This window comes from Mesoplodon densirostris, chromosome 2 (assembly GCF_025265405.1).
Source record: "Mesoplodon densirostris isolate mMesDen1 chromosome 2, mMesDen1 primary haplotype, whole genome shotgun sequence".
Classification (NCBI taxonomy): domain Eukaryota; kingdom Metazoa; phylum Chordata; class Mammalia; order Artiodactyla; family Ziphiidae; genus Mesoplodon; species Mesoplodon densirostris.
This window is the reverse complement of record NC_082662.1, coordinates 37422175-37439316: the sequence shown is the minus strand read 5'-3', so window position 1 is coordinate 37439316 and position 17142 is coordinate 37422175. Positions and strand designations below refer to the sequence as shown.

Genomic DNA, 17142 nt, shown 5'->3' with positions numbered 1-17142 from the left:
AGCTCCCAATCGCTACTTTGCTCCATCTTGCCATGTGGCTGAACTTGGAACAAAAGTAGGTGGCCCCAGAGATGTGAGGACACCCAAGACAGTTTTTGAGGAGCCCCGACTAGGTTCAGAGCTCATATGGGCTTCCACACTGCCTCATAATATTTCTATCTCCATCAAAACCTACACCTACCAAAGAGACTAGCTGGTCAGAGGCAGGCAGGATTTGGGCAGAGAAGCCAAAATGAGGGGAAGAGCAGATTGACCTAAAGACCAGGAGCAGGAGGGCCAGCCATATGTCCACTGTCAGCCGGTGGGTCTGGGGATGTTGGCACCCGCATATGAGTCCTTTGGTGTTGCCTGAGATGGTCGGATCTCATGAACTGTCGGCCGCACTGGTTACATTTATGTGGTCGGTATCTGGTGTGTATCCGAGTATGTCTTCTAAGTTCATCAGAACGGAAGAAGGACCAAGTACAGGCTTCCCACATGCATTTATAGGGCCTTTCACCTGGGGGGATGACAAGGGAGAGAAGAAATTTTGAGGAATAGGCCAGCAGGTAGGAAGGAAGGGGTCTGACTTTATGAAGCAGAGCAGTCAACGTTGAGGAATCAAAAGGAAACACTCAGGACAGCAGTGAGGACAGCACCATCAGCAGTCTCCATCTTGGCACAGTCATCCTGGACTGTGGGAAAGCAAGCTGGTGGGGCCAAAAGAGCTTGATCCCAAACTTGAAGGATGATGGGCTAATCCCAAACCATTACAAACCAGGGGTCCCCCACAAATCTAAAGCCCAGAGATCTCTCCATCCACCCCCCCATCTGACACCTCATTTACCTGTGTGTTTGCGTTGGTGACTCACGAGGTGGGAGCGCTTAGTGTAAGCTTTTTCACAGTTCTCATAGTCGCAGCGGTAAGGCCTTGAAACTGGGGATCTCCTCCTGGGAGCCCTTTCCTGGGCCCCAGAGTACTGCTCTGCTCTCCATGGAGCAGGTAAGAGTTGCTTAGGTAGGAAGGGGTCTTCCTGGGAGACTGGCTGGCTCACAAAAGAGCCCTGGGATTCCAAAGCCAGCAATAATGGCGATCCAGCTGGGGGCATCCCATAGTTGTGGGGGTTTCTAGGGGGCAACATCTGATCCAAAGAACGGAGCATTGCCAGGGCCTCAGTGGAAGGCATGGTTGGATCCAATAATGTTTTAGGTGTTAAAGGGCCTCCATTAGAAGTTACTGTTGGGAGGCCAGAATAAGGCATTGCTCGCATTCTGATGTGGGACATCACTGGGATTCCACTGGCAGGTGAGACTGGCGGCCCATTGGAGGACATCCTTAGATTCCCACCAAAGGTTGTGGCCACCCCTGGAATACTGGGCTCTCCTAAGGGCATCGCCTGGGGCCCCTTGAAAATCATCATTTCTGTCTGGGAAGGAGACACTCCCTCAGTGTAAATCATCTGGGAAGGAGTGAAAGTCACTTGGGGGCAGTAGCTCACACCGTGGTCAGGCAGCAACATACTGCAGTGTGACCCCATTTCACTGGCATTCTGCCTGGGTGCCTCAGCAGAGACCAAGGAGGTCGTCTCCAGCTCTATGTACTGAGGGACGCATTGAATGCCTGATGGGCCATGGTTCCAAGAGGTGTGCACTCCACTGCTTCTGGGAGATGAAGACACATCCAAGACGGACATTGGCTTCTCAGTATCCTTAGAAAAAGAAAGTCAGGTGAAATTCACCATAGCTCAAATTCCAGTTCCATATGTCCCTTCTCCCCATTTCCAGACCCCACCTTAATCCAGGCCTCTATCATCTCTTGCCTAAATTATCCCACCTCCAGGCCATTCTCCAGTTTGGGCTTTCTAAAATGCAAGCCTGGGGGATTTCCCTGGCTGTCCAGTGGTTAAGACTCTGTGCTTCCACTGCAGGGGGGGCAGGTTCCATCCCTGGTTGGGAAACTAAGATCCCATGTGCCATGCAGTGCAGCCAATAAACAAACAAACAAACAAAATGCAAGTCTGGCTGATAGAAGCATGGTGGAAATCTAGATGTGACTCATGCCACTTTTCTTGCTGGGCATGTTTTAGGTTTTATTTCAAAAAAAAGCACAAAGAGCAAATAAAATATTCTACAACCTGTACTTTCAGCAAAACTGAGAAAACCCTCAAATTCCAGGTTATGTTTAAGTGTGAGGGATCATCCCAAACCAGCAGAACAGGTTCAGAAAGCCATAAAGGTAAGAAGAATGGAGGGTTCAGTTAGTCTTGGCTTTGGCAAAACTTAGAAACCATTCACAAATATTTACCTATGAAGAGGCTCTCACCTGAGTGGGAATGCTGTGGGTAGGTGTGAGATCAAGCAATGGAGGAGGTAAAGAAAAGAGGCAGACTTTTAAAAACACTTTTAAAAAGGGTGGGGGATTGTCTTGGAAGTCAAGGGAAAAAAGAAGAGATTGGTGGTAGAACTTCTTGAAACAGTACAGGATCCAAGAATCATATTTTTTAAAGTTGTCAATTACTGTAGCAGTAGAGAGAGAGCTCTTGAGCTGAGAAATTGGGAACACTACCCTATAATTTCCCATCTGAGAGGATCCAGAAAAGACCAATCCATTTAAATATGAAAACCAAAACATGAGTAAAATACAGTATCCATACAAGATACTAAAACATCAAAGATCCCACACGCCACGGAGCAACTAAGCCCGTGCACCACAACTACTGAGCCTGCACTCTAAAGCCCAGAAGCCACAACTACTGAGCCTGCGTGCCACAACTACTGAAGCCCGTGAGCCTAGAGCCTGTGCTCCACAACAAGAGAAGCCACAGCAATGAGAAGCCTGTGCACTGCAACGAAGAGTAGCCCCTGCTCACCGCAACTAGAGACAGCACAGCAACAAACACCCTACGCAGCCAAAAATAAATAAATGGATAAATAAATAAATAAATTTATTTTTTAAAAAGATCAAGGAAAAATTTAACAACGTTCAAACACAAATTTAAAAAAAAAAAGAAAAGAAAGCAAAACTTAAGAAAACAGTTGCGGCTTTTGCCAATTACAGGAACACCAAAGGGCAGAAATAGAGGAATTCAAAGAAGTTATGTCCAGAAAATAGGCTATGAGTAATATTAGAGGGGAGGGAAGGGGGCAATAAGGGAAACTGTAGGGGCTTCTGCAGTGCTAGCAATGCTTCAAAGATCTTTATTTTCTAATAACCCATTAAGCTGTGTACTTATATTCAGTTTCCTGTTTGAGGGCTATTTTTCATAATAAAATGGTTTTAAAACAATACTGTGAGAAATCAGGACTTTCAGCATAATTGAAATTATAAAAATCAGAAATAAAAATAATGCTTATTAAAAAATGTTATATTTAAATAGGAAATATTTTATACAAACACAAACCCCTCATGCTCAGATTTTAGCCTTTAATTCCATTCCTTACTAAAAGGAAGAATCATCCTTGGAGTATTTCCTGACTCCAAGTCTGGAAGAAGGAATGAATAAGTGAGCCTGGTGCATCTTATTGTGCCAGAAAATAAGGGAACTTCCCAAGATTATTAGAACTGTGTCAAAAGGACACAGGAAGTGACACTGGGGAATATGATAGAGTAGGAAGCACCAGGAATCCATGTCCCCACCAAGATAACAATTACACCTGCAGAATTTGCCTTTTGTAATTACTTTGGAACAATGGAGTCAACTAAATGCTTGTGACTTCCAAGGGAAGGCTTGGAAGGTAAACTGCAGTTAACTTCAGTCAGTTTCAGCTCTTAGGTAGGTAGTGGCTATCCCCAAACACCCCGGGTCCCATACCAGGAAGCTGTGCACACATTTCTGGACCTGTGGGAGCCAGAGTGGGCAATGAAAACCTTGTGCTCCAAATATTGAGTAATCTGTGTTATCACTAATTGCTGCTTCTGATCATGACGAGCAGACAGAGGTGGGAAGCCATTGTCACAACTCCGACTACCATTGTCACAACTCCGACTACCATTGTCACAAACCTCTCCTACTCCAAATGACAGGACTTCCAGGGTATTTAAAAGGACTAGCACCTGTTTCTCTCTCTCTCTCTCTCTCTCTTTTTTTGGCTGTGCTGCATGGCATGTGGGATCTTAGTCCCCTGAGTAGGGATGGAACCCATGCCCCCTGAAGTGGAAGCGCGGAGTCTTAACCACCGGACTGCCACGGAATTCCCTGGCGCCTGTTTCTTTCCCCCTTCATTTTTCCTTTTTCACCTTTTGGGAACCAGACATTCAAGAACTAGTGTATTCAAAAGTAACCACATATACTAGAAAATGTGGAAAGTCACCACACATACCCAAGAAAAGATGCAGGCTCATAAAAGATCTAAGAAAACCTTAAGTTTACCTCTCAGGCTGATGCTGGCACAGAGACAACATACATCAATTTAAATAAGTTATAAACAAACAAAAAAACAAAAACAGCAAACCCTGAGGAAGAGGAAGAATTGGATTTCCAGAGTTTCTAAGATTCAAGTGTCCAGTTTTCAACAACAACAAAAAAATCGCAAGTCACAAAAAGACAGGAATGTATGGCCCATTCAAGGGAAAAAAAATAAACAGAAATGTCTAAGAAAGACCAAATGATGAACTTACTTCACAAAGAATTTAAAACAACTGTCTGTCTTAAAGATGCTCAAACAGCTAAAAGAAGATGTGGACAAAGTCACAAAAATGATGTATGAACAAATGGAAATTTTGGTAAAGAGATAGAAAACCTAAAAAGAAACTAAATAGAAATTCTGTGCACCCTGGTGGCACAGTAGTTAAGAATCCACCTGCCAATGCAGGGGACATGGGTTCGAGTCCTGGTCTGGGAAGATCCCACATGCCGCGGAGCAGCTAAACCCATGCGCCACAACTGCTGAGCCTGCACTCTAGAGCCCACAAGCCACAACTACTGAGCCCATGTGCCACAACTACTGAAGGCTGCACACCTAGAGCCTGTGCTCCACAGCAAGAGAAGCCACCACAATGAGAAGCCAGCACACCACAACGAAGAGTAGCCCCCCGCTCGCCACAACTAGAGAAAGCCCATGTGCAGCAATGAAGACCCAATGCAGCCAAAAATAAATAAATTAATAAATTAATTTTAAAAAAATTCTGGAGCTGAAAAATATAATAACTAAAATGAAAAACTGACTAGAGGGATTCAAAAGCCAATTTGAGTAGACAGAAGAATCAGCTAATTTGAAGACAGGACAATTCAACTTGTCAAGCTAAGGAACAAGAAGAAAAAAGATTGAAGAAAACTGAACAGAGTGCCTAAATGACCTGTGGGACAACTTCAAGCAGACCAACATATGCATTGTGGGAGTCCTAGAAGAGAGAGAGAAAGGGTCAGAGATTGCTTGAAAAAATAGTGGGTGAAAACATCTCAAATGTGATGAAGGACATGAATATAGACCTCCAAGGAGCTCAATGAGCTTCAAATAGGATAAAATCAAAGAAATCCACACTGAGACACATTATACTCAAAACTGTCCAAAAACAAAAAGAATCTTAGAGCAGCAAGAAATAAGTAACTCATCACATATATGGGATCCCAAATAAGATTATCAGCAGATTTCTCATCAGAAACCTTAGATGCCAAAAGGCAGTGGGCTGATATATTCAAAATGCTGAAAGAAAATGTCTAACCAAGAATCTTATATCTGGCAAAGCTGTCCTTCAAATATGAAGGAGAAATTAAGTCATTCCCAGATAAACAAACGCTGGAGGAGTTTAATGTCATTAGACATGAACTGCCCTGCAAGAAATGGTAATGGGGTCCTTCAGGTCAAACTGAAAGAACACTAGACATTAACTCAAAACTATCTGAAGAAATAAAGATTTCTAGTAAGGGGAAATATATGGACAACTATAAAAACTGGTCTTATTGTACTAGATTTGTAACTTCACTTTTTGTTTTCTACATGATGTGAGAGACTAATGGTGGAATAAGAAATCAGTATATTGGTCTTTGCCTCAGTTCCTGACACAGAGCTCCTAAATCCCTTGGAATTTCCTGGATGAAAAGAGCATCTTTTGTTCTAATGAGGTGACTCTTGGTGAGTTCCTGGATAGGGGATGGTCACCAGAAAGAGCAAGCCATGATTAGAAGCTTGGAATTTTTGGCCCTATCCCTCATTCTCCAGAGAGGGGAGAGGGGCTAGAAAATGAGTTAATAATTGATCATGTCTACATGATAAAGCCCCCATAAAAATCCCCTAAGGACAGAGTTCAGAGAGCTTCTGGGTTGTTGAACACATGGAGGTGCTAGGAGGGTGCTGTGCCCAGAGAAAGAATGGAGGCTCTGTGCCCCTTTCCCATACCTCACCCCCTATGTATCTCTTTATCAGGCTGTTCAATTGTATTCTTTAAAATATCATTTGTAATAAATCAGCAATAGTAAGTAAACTTTTCCTGGGTTCTGTGAGCTGCTCTAGAAAATTATCAAATCTGAGGAGGAAGTCATAGAAACTGGCCCCGATTTACAGCCAGTTGGTCAGAAGCCCAGGTGACAACCTGGACTTATGATTGGCGTCTGAGGCATGGGGTAAGGGGCAGTCTGTGGGATTAAGCCCTTAACCCGTGGGATTGGGCACTAATTCCAAGCAGTTAGTGTCAGTTTCTTGGTGCAGAAAACCCACATATATGATGTCCTAAGTGTGTGAGTGTGAGAATGAAGGAAAACAGTTTTCTTAGACACTAAAGCATTTTAAAAAACTATTATTAGTCTATATTTTTGGACACTCAATGCATAAAGATGTAACTTTGTGACATTAATAACTGAAATGGAGTGGGGACAGAACTGGATGGGGAATTTTTTTATCCTATTAAAGTGGCATAAATTCAAATTAGAATATTATAATTTGGCAATGTTAAATGTAATTCCCATAGTAAACACGAAGAAAATAGTTATAGAATATATACAAAAGGAAATGGGAAGGGCAATAAAGTTTCACTACAAAAAAAAAATCAACTAAACACAAAAGATATAATACAGGAAACAAGGGACAAGAAAAGCTAAAAGCCATATTGAAAACAAAGAGCAAAATGACAGAAGTCTCTCTTTATCATTAATTACTTTAAATATAAATGGTTTAAACTCTCCAATCAAGACAGAGATTGGAAGAATGGAGTAAAAGAAACATTATCTAATTATATGTTGTTTACAAGAGATTACTTTAGATCCAGAGACAAAAATAGGCTGAAAGTGAAAAGATATTCCATGGAAATAGTAAACAAAAGAGTGGGCGTGGTTATAGTAGTGGCTATCAAACATAATAGACTTTAAATCAAAAAAGTTGCAAGAGGGCTTCCCTGGTGGCGCAGTGGTTGAGAGTCCGCCTGCCGATGCAGGGGACATGGGCTCATGCCCCGGCCCGGGAAGATCCCACATGCCACGGAGCAGCTGGGCCTGTGAGCCATGGCCGTTGAGCCTGCGCATCCGGAGACTGTGCTCCGCAACAGGAGAGGCCACAGCAGTGAGAGGCCTGCATACCGCAAAAAAAAAAAAAAAAAAGTTTCAATATAGCAAAAAAGATAAACAATTATGAACATTTACACATAATAATAGACCATCAAAATATCTGAAGCCAAAACTGACAGAATTGAAGGGACAAATAAACAGTTCTAAGTAAGAGTTGGAGATGTCAATACCCCACTTTAAATAAAGACTAGAACAACCACACAGAAGATAAGTAGGGAAACAGAGAACTTGAATAACACATAAACCAACTAGATATAACAAACATACAGAACACTCTACTCAACAACAACAGGATACACATTCTTCTCAAGTGCACATGGTACATTCTTCTCCAGAATAGATCATATGTTAGGTCACAAATTAAGGCTTAAGAGATTTTGAAAGATAGTTAAAAAGCAATAATGGCAGGAAAGCTGGAAAATCTCCAAATCTGTGGAATTAAACAACATACTCTTAAACAACCAATAGGTAAAAAATAATAATAATAAAACAACCAGTAGGTCAAAAAAGAAATCACAAGGGAAATTAGAAAATACTTGAGACAAATGAAAATGAAAACAACATTAAAAAACTTACCAGGTACAGCAAAAGCAGGGTTTAGAGGGAATTTATAACTGTAAATGCTTATAATTTAAAAAGATCTCAAACCAACAACCTAGCTTTACACCTTAAAGAACTAGGAAAAAAAACAAACTAACTAACCCAAAGTTAGCAGAAGGAAATATTAGAGAAATATTAATGAAACCAAAAGTTGATTCTTTGGAAAGATTAACTAAATTGCCAAACCTTTAGCTAGACTGACCAAGAAAAAGAGAACTCAAATTACTAATAGCAGAAATGCAAGTGAAGACATTACTACCAATTCTATAGAAATGAAAAGAATTATAAGAGAGTACTATGAACAGTTGCATGCCAACAAATTGGGTAACCTAAATGACATGGATAAAATCACTGAAAAACAATATCTACCAACACTGAATCATGAAAAAATAGAAAATCTGAATAGACCCACAATTAGTAAGGAGACTGAATCAGTAATCAAAAGCTTCCAGGACAGAGAAAGTTTCTTTACTTAATGGCTTCATGTTGAATCCTACTAAACTCTTAAAAGAAGAATGTCAATACTTCTTGAATTCTAACAAAAAATCGAAGGGAAGGGAACACTCCCTATTCCATTCCATGAGCTGGGCATTGCCCTGATACCAAAGCCAGACAAGGACATCACAAGTAAAGAAAACTATAGACCAACATCTTTTATGAATATAGATACAAAAATCCTTTAAAAAAAAAGTAGCAAACTAGATCCACCAGCATATTAAGCAGATTATACAACATGACCAAGTAGGATTTATCCCAGGAATGCAAGGCTGATTCAACATACAAAAATCAATCAATGTAACATACTACATAAGAAAAATAAAGGTGAAAAAACACATCATCTCAATTGATGCAGAAAAAAGCATTTGAAATATCCAATACCTTTTCATGATTAAAACAAACCACTAAAAAACACAGGAATGGAAAGAAATTTCCAACATGATAAAGGACATTTATGAAAAACCCACTGCTAACATAACACTCAATGGTGAAAGACTGAATGCTTTTCCTCTAAGATCAGAAAAAAGACAGGAATGCCTGCCTCCACAACTTCTATTCACATTGCATTGGAAGTTCTAGCCAGAGCAACTAGGCAAGAAAAACAAGTACAAGGCATCCAAATTGGAAAAGAAGTAAAACTGTCTCTGTTCCCAGATGATACACTCACATGTAGAAAATCCTAAAGATTACATACACAGACCCACAGACCTGTTAAAACTAATAAACAAACTAAGCAAAGTAGCAGGATACAAATTCAAGACACAAAAATCCATTGTGTTTCTATACACTGCAATGAACAATCTAAAAAGGAAATTAGGAAAACAATTCAATTTACAATAGCATCAAAAATAATCACTCAGAAATAAACAGAGTTTAACTGAAACTATATCACTGAAAACCATAAAACACTGCTGAAGGAAATTAAAGACATTTTTAAAAATGGGAAGAAATAATCTGCCCAAAGCAATATCCAGTTTCAATGCAATCCCTATCAAAATTCATTTTTTGCAAAACTAGAAAAATCCACCCTGAAATTCATATGGAATCCCAAATAGTCAAAAGCAGTCCTGAAAAGGAAGAACAAAATTGGAAAATACACACTTCCTGATTCAACTTACTATAAGGCACAGGTAACAAAAGAAAAAATAGACAGAATTGAGTTCATCAACATTTAAAACTTTTGTGCATCAAAAGACACTACCAACAGAGTGTAAAGGCAACCCACAGAATGGGAGAAAACATTTGCAAATTGCATATCTGGTAAGGGATTAATATCTAAACTATATAGAGAACTCCTAAAATTTACCATAAAAACCCAATTCAAAAATGGGCAAAGGACTTAAATAGACTTTTCTCCAAAGACATAGATGTTCAACATCATTAACCTTTAGGGAAAGGCACATTAAAACCACAATGAAATATCACTTTACACCCACTAAAATGATTATCAGTTTTTTAAAAAGCGTTGGCAAGATGTGGAGAAATTGGAACCCTTGCACTGCTGATGGCAATGATAAAATGGTGTGCTGCTATAGAGACAGCATGGTGTTGCCTCAGCAGATTAAAATAGAAGCACTATATGCCCAGCAATCCCACTTCTGGGTATATACCTACAAGGATTGAAAGCAGGGACTGGAAGAGACATTTGTACACCCATGTTCAGAGCAGCATCATTCACAATAGCCAAAATGTGGAAGCAACCCAAGTGTCCATCAACAGATAAACAAAATCTGGTATATACCTATAGTAGAATATCATTCAGCCTTAAAATGGAAGGAAATTCTGACACATGCTTCAACATTAAGACATTAAGCCAAGTGAAATATGCCAGTCAAAATAAACAAATAGGGCTTCCCTGGTGGCGCAGTGGTTGAGAGTCCGCCTGCCGATGCAGGAGACACGGGTTTGTGCCCCGGTCCGGGAGGATCCCACGTGCCGCGGAGCGGCTGGGCCAGGGAGCCATGGCCGCTGAGCCTGCGCGTCCGGAGCCTGTGCTCCGCAACGGGAGAGGCCACAACAGTGAGAGGCCCGCGTAACGCAAAAATAAACAAACAAACAAATAAATAATGTATGATTCTATTTATGAGGTACTTAAGGAAGTCAAATTCAAGGAGACAGAACGTAGGATGATGATAGCCAGGGACTGGGTGGAGGGTGGGCAGAGGGAAAACTGAGAAGTTACTATTTTAATGATTACGGAAATTTCAGTTTGGTAAGATGAGAAAAGTTCTGGAGATGGGTGGTGGCAATGGTTGCACAATAATGTGAATGTGTTTAATGCCACTGAACTATACATTTAAACATAGCTATACTGATATTTTTATGTTATACAGATTTTACCACAATTTTAAAAATGTTTAAAAAGGGGCACAGAGGGACTTCCTTGGTGGTCCAGTGGTAAAGAATCCGCCTTACAGTGCAGAGGATGTGGGTTCGATCCCTGGTCAGGGAACTAAGATCCCACATGCTGCGGGGCAACTAAGCCGGTGCGTCATAACTACTGAGCTTGCACGCCTCAACTAGAGAGCCTGTGTGCTGCAAACTAGAGCCCATACACTCTGGAACCCGCATGCCACAACTAGAGAGAAGCCTGCACTCCACAACAAAGAGCCCGTGCAACTAAGATCAGATGCAGCCAAAAATAAATAGAATAAGTAAAAAAAAGAAAGAAATACTTAAACTAATTGTATAAAAAAAGGTGGGGTACAGAAGGGGTTCCCACTGGCCAAATTTGCGACAATTTGAGAATCAAAAAGAATGATTGTTGATTTTAATAGATTGAATCTATGAAAATTCATGAGACAAAAGTGACAAAGGGTCAGCTATTATTCCAGCTTTGAACATTGTGAACTGAAGTGAAAGAAGCATTTATTCTGTCCAATAGGAAACTGTTATTTCAAATTCACCCAATGATTCCAGTTGTTTAAGAAAAATTCTACTTTACAGAAGAAGACAAATACATGTAGAAGGAATGATGGAATTGAAAATCATTTTACAACCTCTAAGGAAACTTCTGATTAAGGAAAAATTAATATTTGGTTCAAACCCGTAAGTGAATGATTAGTGGGGAACTGAACATTTGCATGTATCCAAGGTAACATTACACAGATTACTTTCTGACCACAAGGCTAAAATATAAGTTTGAACAGAGAGATCAATGGGGCTTTTCGCTAACCTAATTCAAGCGCCACGCCTAATGTCACCAAATGTGGGGAGCCAAATGTGTCTCCTGATGTAATGCAAGATGGAGCCTATCATACCTATGAGACACCCTTACCCCAAATCAGGAATCCAATTAGCTTTAAGATCTAACTTCAATTTAGAGGGAATACAAGAGATAGATCAAGCTAAATCATACCATGAGAAAGCAATCTGATAAATCCACGAGGAGGAATATTTTACAAGACAAAAGTTAGGATGATGAAAAATGGAAAGTCAGTCAGGAAAAAAGAAAACTTTTCTAATTTCAAAGAGACTCAAGAGACATAATAACCACATACAGCATGTGGTCTTAAATTGGATCCTGGTTTGGACATACTAGCTGGAAAGGACATTTTAGGGACAACTAGGGGAACTGAATAGATGATATTAAGAAATTATTGGGACTTTCTGGTGGCGCAGTGGTTAAGAATCTGCCTGTCAATTCAGGGGACATGGGTTCAAGCCCTGGTCCGGGAAGATCCCACATGCCATGGAGCAACTAAGCCCATGAGCCACAACTACTGAGCCTGCGCTCTAGAGCCCATGCTCTGCAACAAGAGAAGCCACCGCAATGAGAAGCCTGCACACTGCAACGAAGAGTAGACCCCCCCCCTTGCCGCAACTAGAGAAAGCCGGCGCATGGCAACGAAGACCCAACGCAGCCAAAAATAAAAATAAATTAATTTTTTTAAAAACCAAAAAAACCACAGTCCATTTTATTCACCACTATATGCTCAGTAACTAGCATAAACTAGGCACATAATAGGTGCCAGATAACTGTCTATTGGATGGGTGTTTCTGGGGGTACTCAGCCACTTTTCCCTCCCTTTTACTTTCCTGATTCTTCACAGGCAAACTTCTTTGGAGATGTCTAAACACATCTTTACCACTATCTCACCTCCAAGTTCAGTCTGGCCCCCATCTCTCCACAGAAACAGCTTTCATAGTCACCGATGGTCTCCATGTTATTAAGTCCAAACACATGTCAGATTCCTCCCTGCTTGACCTCTCATGAGTTTCTGAGACTACTGGCCATTGTTCTTTTTTTTTTTTTAATTTTTGTTGGAGCATAGTTGATTTACAATGTTGTGTTAGTTTCTGCTGTACAGCAAAGTGAATCTGTTATACATATACATATATCCACTCTTTTTTAGATTCTTTTCCCATATAGTGGCCATTGTTCTTTAAACGTTTCCTTCCCTTGGCCTCCGGAGCACATTGACACACTAGCCTGGTTTTTCTCCTTCCCTTCTCTCTGGGCTTCCTCCTTCTCAGTCCCCTTTGCATTATGCTACTCTCTGGGCAATCTTTCTCATGTTAATGAATCCATTTCTGTTTATAGTCAGTTATTCTTAAATCAATAGCTCCAGGGCAGACCTTTTCTGAATCTTCAAGCTGCCTAGTGCTCAGTCCATTTGGATAGCCCAAAGGCACTTCATCCGACTATGTTCAAAACTCAGATCATCCTTACTCACACACCCACCCCTCAACCTACCCCCAGGGGAAAAAACTGTTAATCCTCTTCCTTCTCATCCTTTGCTCTCAGAAAATGTCACCACTATTCTTATCCAGTTTTATAAGCCAGAAATCTGATCAATTGTCCTGGATGCCTCCTTCACCACCTAGATCCAAGTAATTACCAATTCTTGTGGTGTCTACCTCCAACACATCTCCAAGATCCATTCCGTTTTCTCCATCTCTCTAGTTAGGCCACCATTTTGATTGGATAATCACGATAGCTTTCTAATTATTGCCTTGACTTCTGCCCATCCCCCCCCCCCCCCGGCACTCTTAAAAATACAAATCTAATTGTGATCGATCATGCTTAAACTCATCAATGGCTTCCTCCTGCTCTTGGAATAACCAACTTAAGCCCCGCATGACTTAGGCCGTGCTGGGGTCCCTGCCTCCCCTCCCCTTGACCACTCTCCCATCAGTCTCTTGGTCTTGGTCTCACAGTCCATCTTTCATTACCTCCAAGGTGGAGGCATTCTGTCTCTGGTCTCAGGATCTGCTAACCCTTCACCTAACCAGTTGTCTCTGGTCCCAGACAGAATCCTCAGCTGTCTTCTCCACCTCCTAAATCAGATCAAACACTTCTACTATTCATTTCTGTGGCCCCTGTATTTCTTCTTTACAGTAATTTATATACTTCCGATCATTTAGCTACTTATTAATAAAATAGTAAACTATCTTATGGTAAACTCACCATTGTATTCCCAGGGCATGTCAAAGGCCTGCCAATTAGTATTTTTTTCCTCCCTGTCTGCTTCCCGCTGACTTTCTAACTTTGTCTTCTTTCCTGAGTACTCAAAAGTCTCTATCAGAAGTTACCTGGAACTTCTTTACCCCCAGCACCCAATGCTAAGAATATTAACTGAATAAACGACACGTGACTTAGGTTCTTGATCTTCCATCCCTTCCCTTCCCAACCTGTCCCTCGGACCCCTAATCCTCCAGATTGCTACTTCCCTCCACTCCCCCAGCTTCCATGCCCTCAGCCCCCACGCGGGGCCCTGGGGCTGACGCCCTGACTCACCTCTGTGAACTGGTGCGGAGCCCCATGCCACTGGTTTAGGTCCTCGGCTCCCTGCTCCATCTTAAGCTGGGACCGGTTACACATCGAGCCTGCGCGAGGGTCCAGACCCACACCTGAACAGAGCTCAGGCTCGCCGAGCGTCACAGTCTGTTGTCGCGACAACACCACGCCACAATCACCGCTCTCAGCTTCTACTTCTCACGGAGCAGGGGGGGCGGAGCCAAGGGCCGCACCCACCGACCCACCCAGCAGCCGCTGCCCCACCCTGCGGGGCTCCCGCCTCGCGCTGATCCTGCCCAAACGCAGCAGGGTCACTAATAGGGGACCTCAGGACTTCCATCACTTATTGTGTCTCACGTCTTCGCCACCCTACCTACCCCATCCACCCTTCAGTCTGAGCATCTTTATTTGGCCCAAGTGAGGGTGGGGAACACCGAGGTTCCAGCCGTTGCTGACCTCCGAGTGGAGGCACAAGGGAAAGAGGCTGGAGAGAGCAGAAGATCGGGGTGTAGGGCCTCTGCAGACAGGCGAGCTTCCAACACCACCCCACCAGGTCAGGGTTCTTGCCATAGGCTGGATCTCCTCCACTATAGGCCACGTACCGATGTCCTTGTGTGTACAAACCGGAGACTGGGAGCTCCGGGGAACAAAGTCTTTTTTCAGGGATACTTCGGGAGTTCCTACTGTGCGTTGGGCACTATTTTTTTTTTTTTTTTTTTTTTTGGAATTAGGGATACACTGGCAAATAAGACAGAACAAGGTTCTTTCGCTCAGGGAATTTTCATCCTAAGTGGGCAGACAAGAAATGAATATAATAATAGTTAACATAATTTTAGATGGTGGTGAGTACTGAGGAGAAAACAAAACAGGACACAGCTCACCTGAGAACCAAGTGCCTGAAATGAACCAGCCATAGGAAGATTGGAGGGATGTGGGGCAAGAAAGAGCTTGGCAGGCCAGAGGGGAAATGGGAGAGCCAGGTGACCTCAGTGATGTGAGTATAGGGAGAGAGTGGAATGACATGAGGGCAGAGATGGGCAGGGTCTTGGAGACCATGGAAAGTAGTTTGGATTTTATTCTAAGTGTGATGGGAAGCCACTGACGGATTTTAAGCAGGAAATAGATATGATCTAAGTTTTTAAGATAATCATCTGACAGGGACCTACTGTATAGCACTTGGAACTATACTCAATATCTTGTAAAAACCTGGAATGGAAAAGAATCTGAAAAAGAATCTGAATCTCTTTGCTGTACACTTGAAACTAATACAACATTGTAAATTAACTATACCTCAATAAAAAGAAAACGATCATTCTGATCCTTTGAGGCTTATGGACAAGATGACATCAGGGACACCAGTTTGAAAGCTAAAGGAGGTCTCCAAGAAAGAGAAGTCAGTGTCTGGGGGGGGGGGTCATTAGAGAATATTTTAGAATTTAAAAAGGCAGGACTTGGTAATGGATTGGAATGGTAAAGGGCTGGGAGGAAAAGAGGAATCAGAGATGACACCTAGATTATTGGGGGAGCAACCAAGAGATGACTGCACAATTTAGTAACATGGAAAGATGGAAATCTGAGAAAATTTGGAGGCAGCTGAAATAAGAATTCCATTTTAGACATGTTGATTTTGAGATGGCTATTAAATATGCTCAGGGAGAGGTCAAGGATGTAAATGTAAATTTAGGTGTTGTCAGCATAGAGATGGTGGTTTTAAGTCCATAAGAGTGAATGATATCAACTAGGGAGATAGAGAAAAACTGAGGACAGAACCCAAGTTTCCTCTACATTTAAGATCAGGTAGAACAGTGAGGTCATCCAAAGACACTGAGAAGTAGCAGCCAGAAAAGTAGAGGAAAAGTCAGGAAATTATATTTCAAGAAGCCAAGAGAGGGAACTCCCTGGCGGTTCAGTGATTAGGACTCCACGCATCCATTGAAGGGGGCCCAGGTTCGATCCCTGATCAGGGAACTGGGATCCTGCAAGCCATGCAGCATGGCCAAAACAAAACAAAAAAGCCAAGAGAAGCATGTATTTAAAAGAGGGAATGTTCGACGGCACCAAATGTTGCTGAGATAAGAAACAGGTAAGTGCTTATTAGATTTGACAAGGTGGAGGTCCATAGTGACTTTGAAGATAGAAGCCCGATTGGAGTGGGTGAGAAGGGAAAAGGCACTGATGAGGTAGAGACACTGAGACACTGCCTGGTAAACAACTTTTCTGAAGGAGTTTGAAACTGACATGGAAGCAGATAGAGGGCTAAATTATAGAAGCAACTATGATAAGTGAAGAAAAGACAGAACACAGGGTACAAATAGACAAGAGAGTTTTGGTGAGAGCAGGGACTTTTGCTCCATGGTAACAGGTGAGATAACAAGAGTCTTAAGAATCTTAGTGTCTCCAGCTACTAGCAAGGGGTGGGGCTGAGAGCAGGCCCTTGAGAAATAGTGGCAATGCTTCCATGACTAACACCAGCTCAGGTATTAGCTCCAGTATCACCTCTTCCTGGGCCATCTCTGACCCCCGTTTGTTAATTTTTTTTTTTTAGGCCGAACCTCACAGCATGTGGGATCTTAGTTCCCCGATCAGGTATCGAATCCACGCCCCCTGCATTGGAAGCACGGGGTCTTAACCACTGGACTACCAGGGAAGTCCCTCTGACTCCCATTTGATGCCTCTTCCAGTTACCATACACCTAGTGTTTCTGCCAACATGAAACTTAGAAAATATTTGTGAAATGAATCGTATTTGACATATTAGATCATTTTTTAACATCTTATTCCTTTATAGGATAAAATTATTTCACAAATCACATTTCATATTAATTAATTT

At 41.9% G+C, this 17142-nt stretch overlaps 1 protein-coding gene across 1 annotated transcript; it reads right to left on the bottom strand.

Annotated features, from left to right (window-relative positions):
* Window positions 1-254: 254 nt before the first annotated feature.
* KLF17 (KLF transcription factor 17) lies at window positions 255-1691 on the bottom strand. Its single transcript, XM_060083006.1, has 2 exons — window positions 827-1691; window positions 255-499 (listed from the first exon to the last, which is right to left on the bottom strand). Exons 1-2 carry the CDS (start codon window positions 1671-1673, stop codon window positions 255-257), a joined length of 1092 nt encoding a protein of 363 aa, XP_059938989.1. The 5' UTR covers window positions 1674-1691.
* Window positions 1692-17142: the final 15451 nt, after the last annotated feature.

Bases quoted from the DNA above. Each gene is read 5' to 3' on its own strand.
- KLF17 (XM_060083006.1), bottom strand. From the start codon at position 1,673: ATGTCCGTCTTGGATGTGTCTTCATCTCCCAGAAGCAGTGGAGTGCAC. The intron at 500-826 runs GTAAATGAGGTG...TCATCCCCCCAG, and splicing joins TCACCAACGCAAACACACAG to GTGAAAGGCCCTATAAATGC.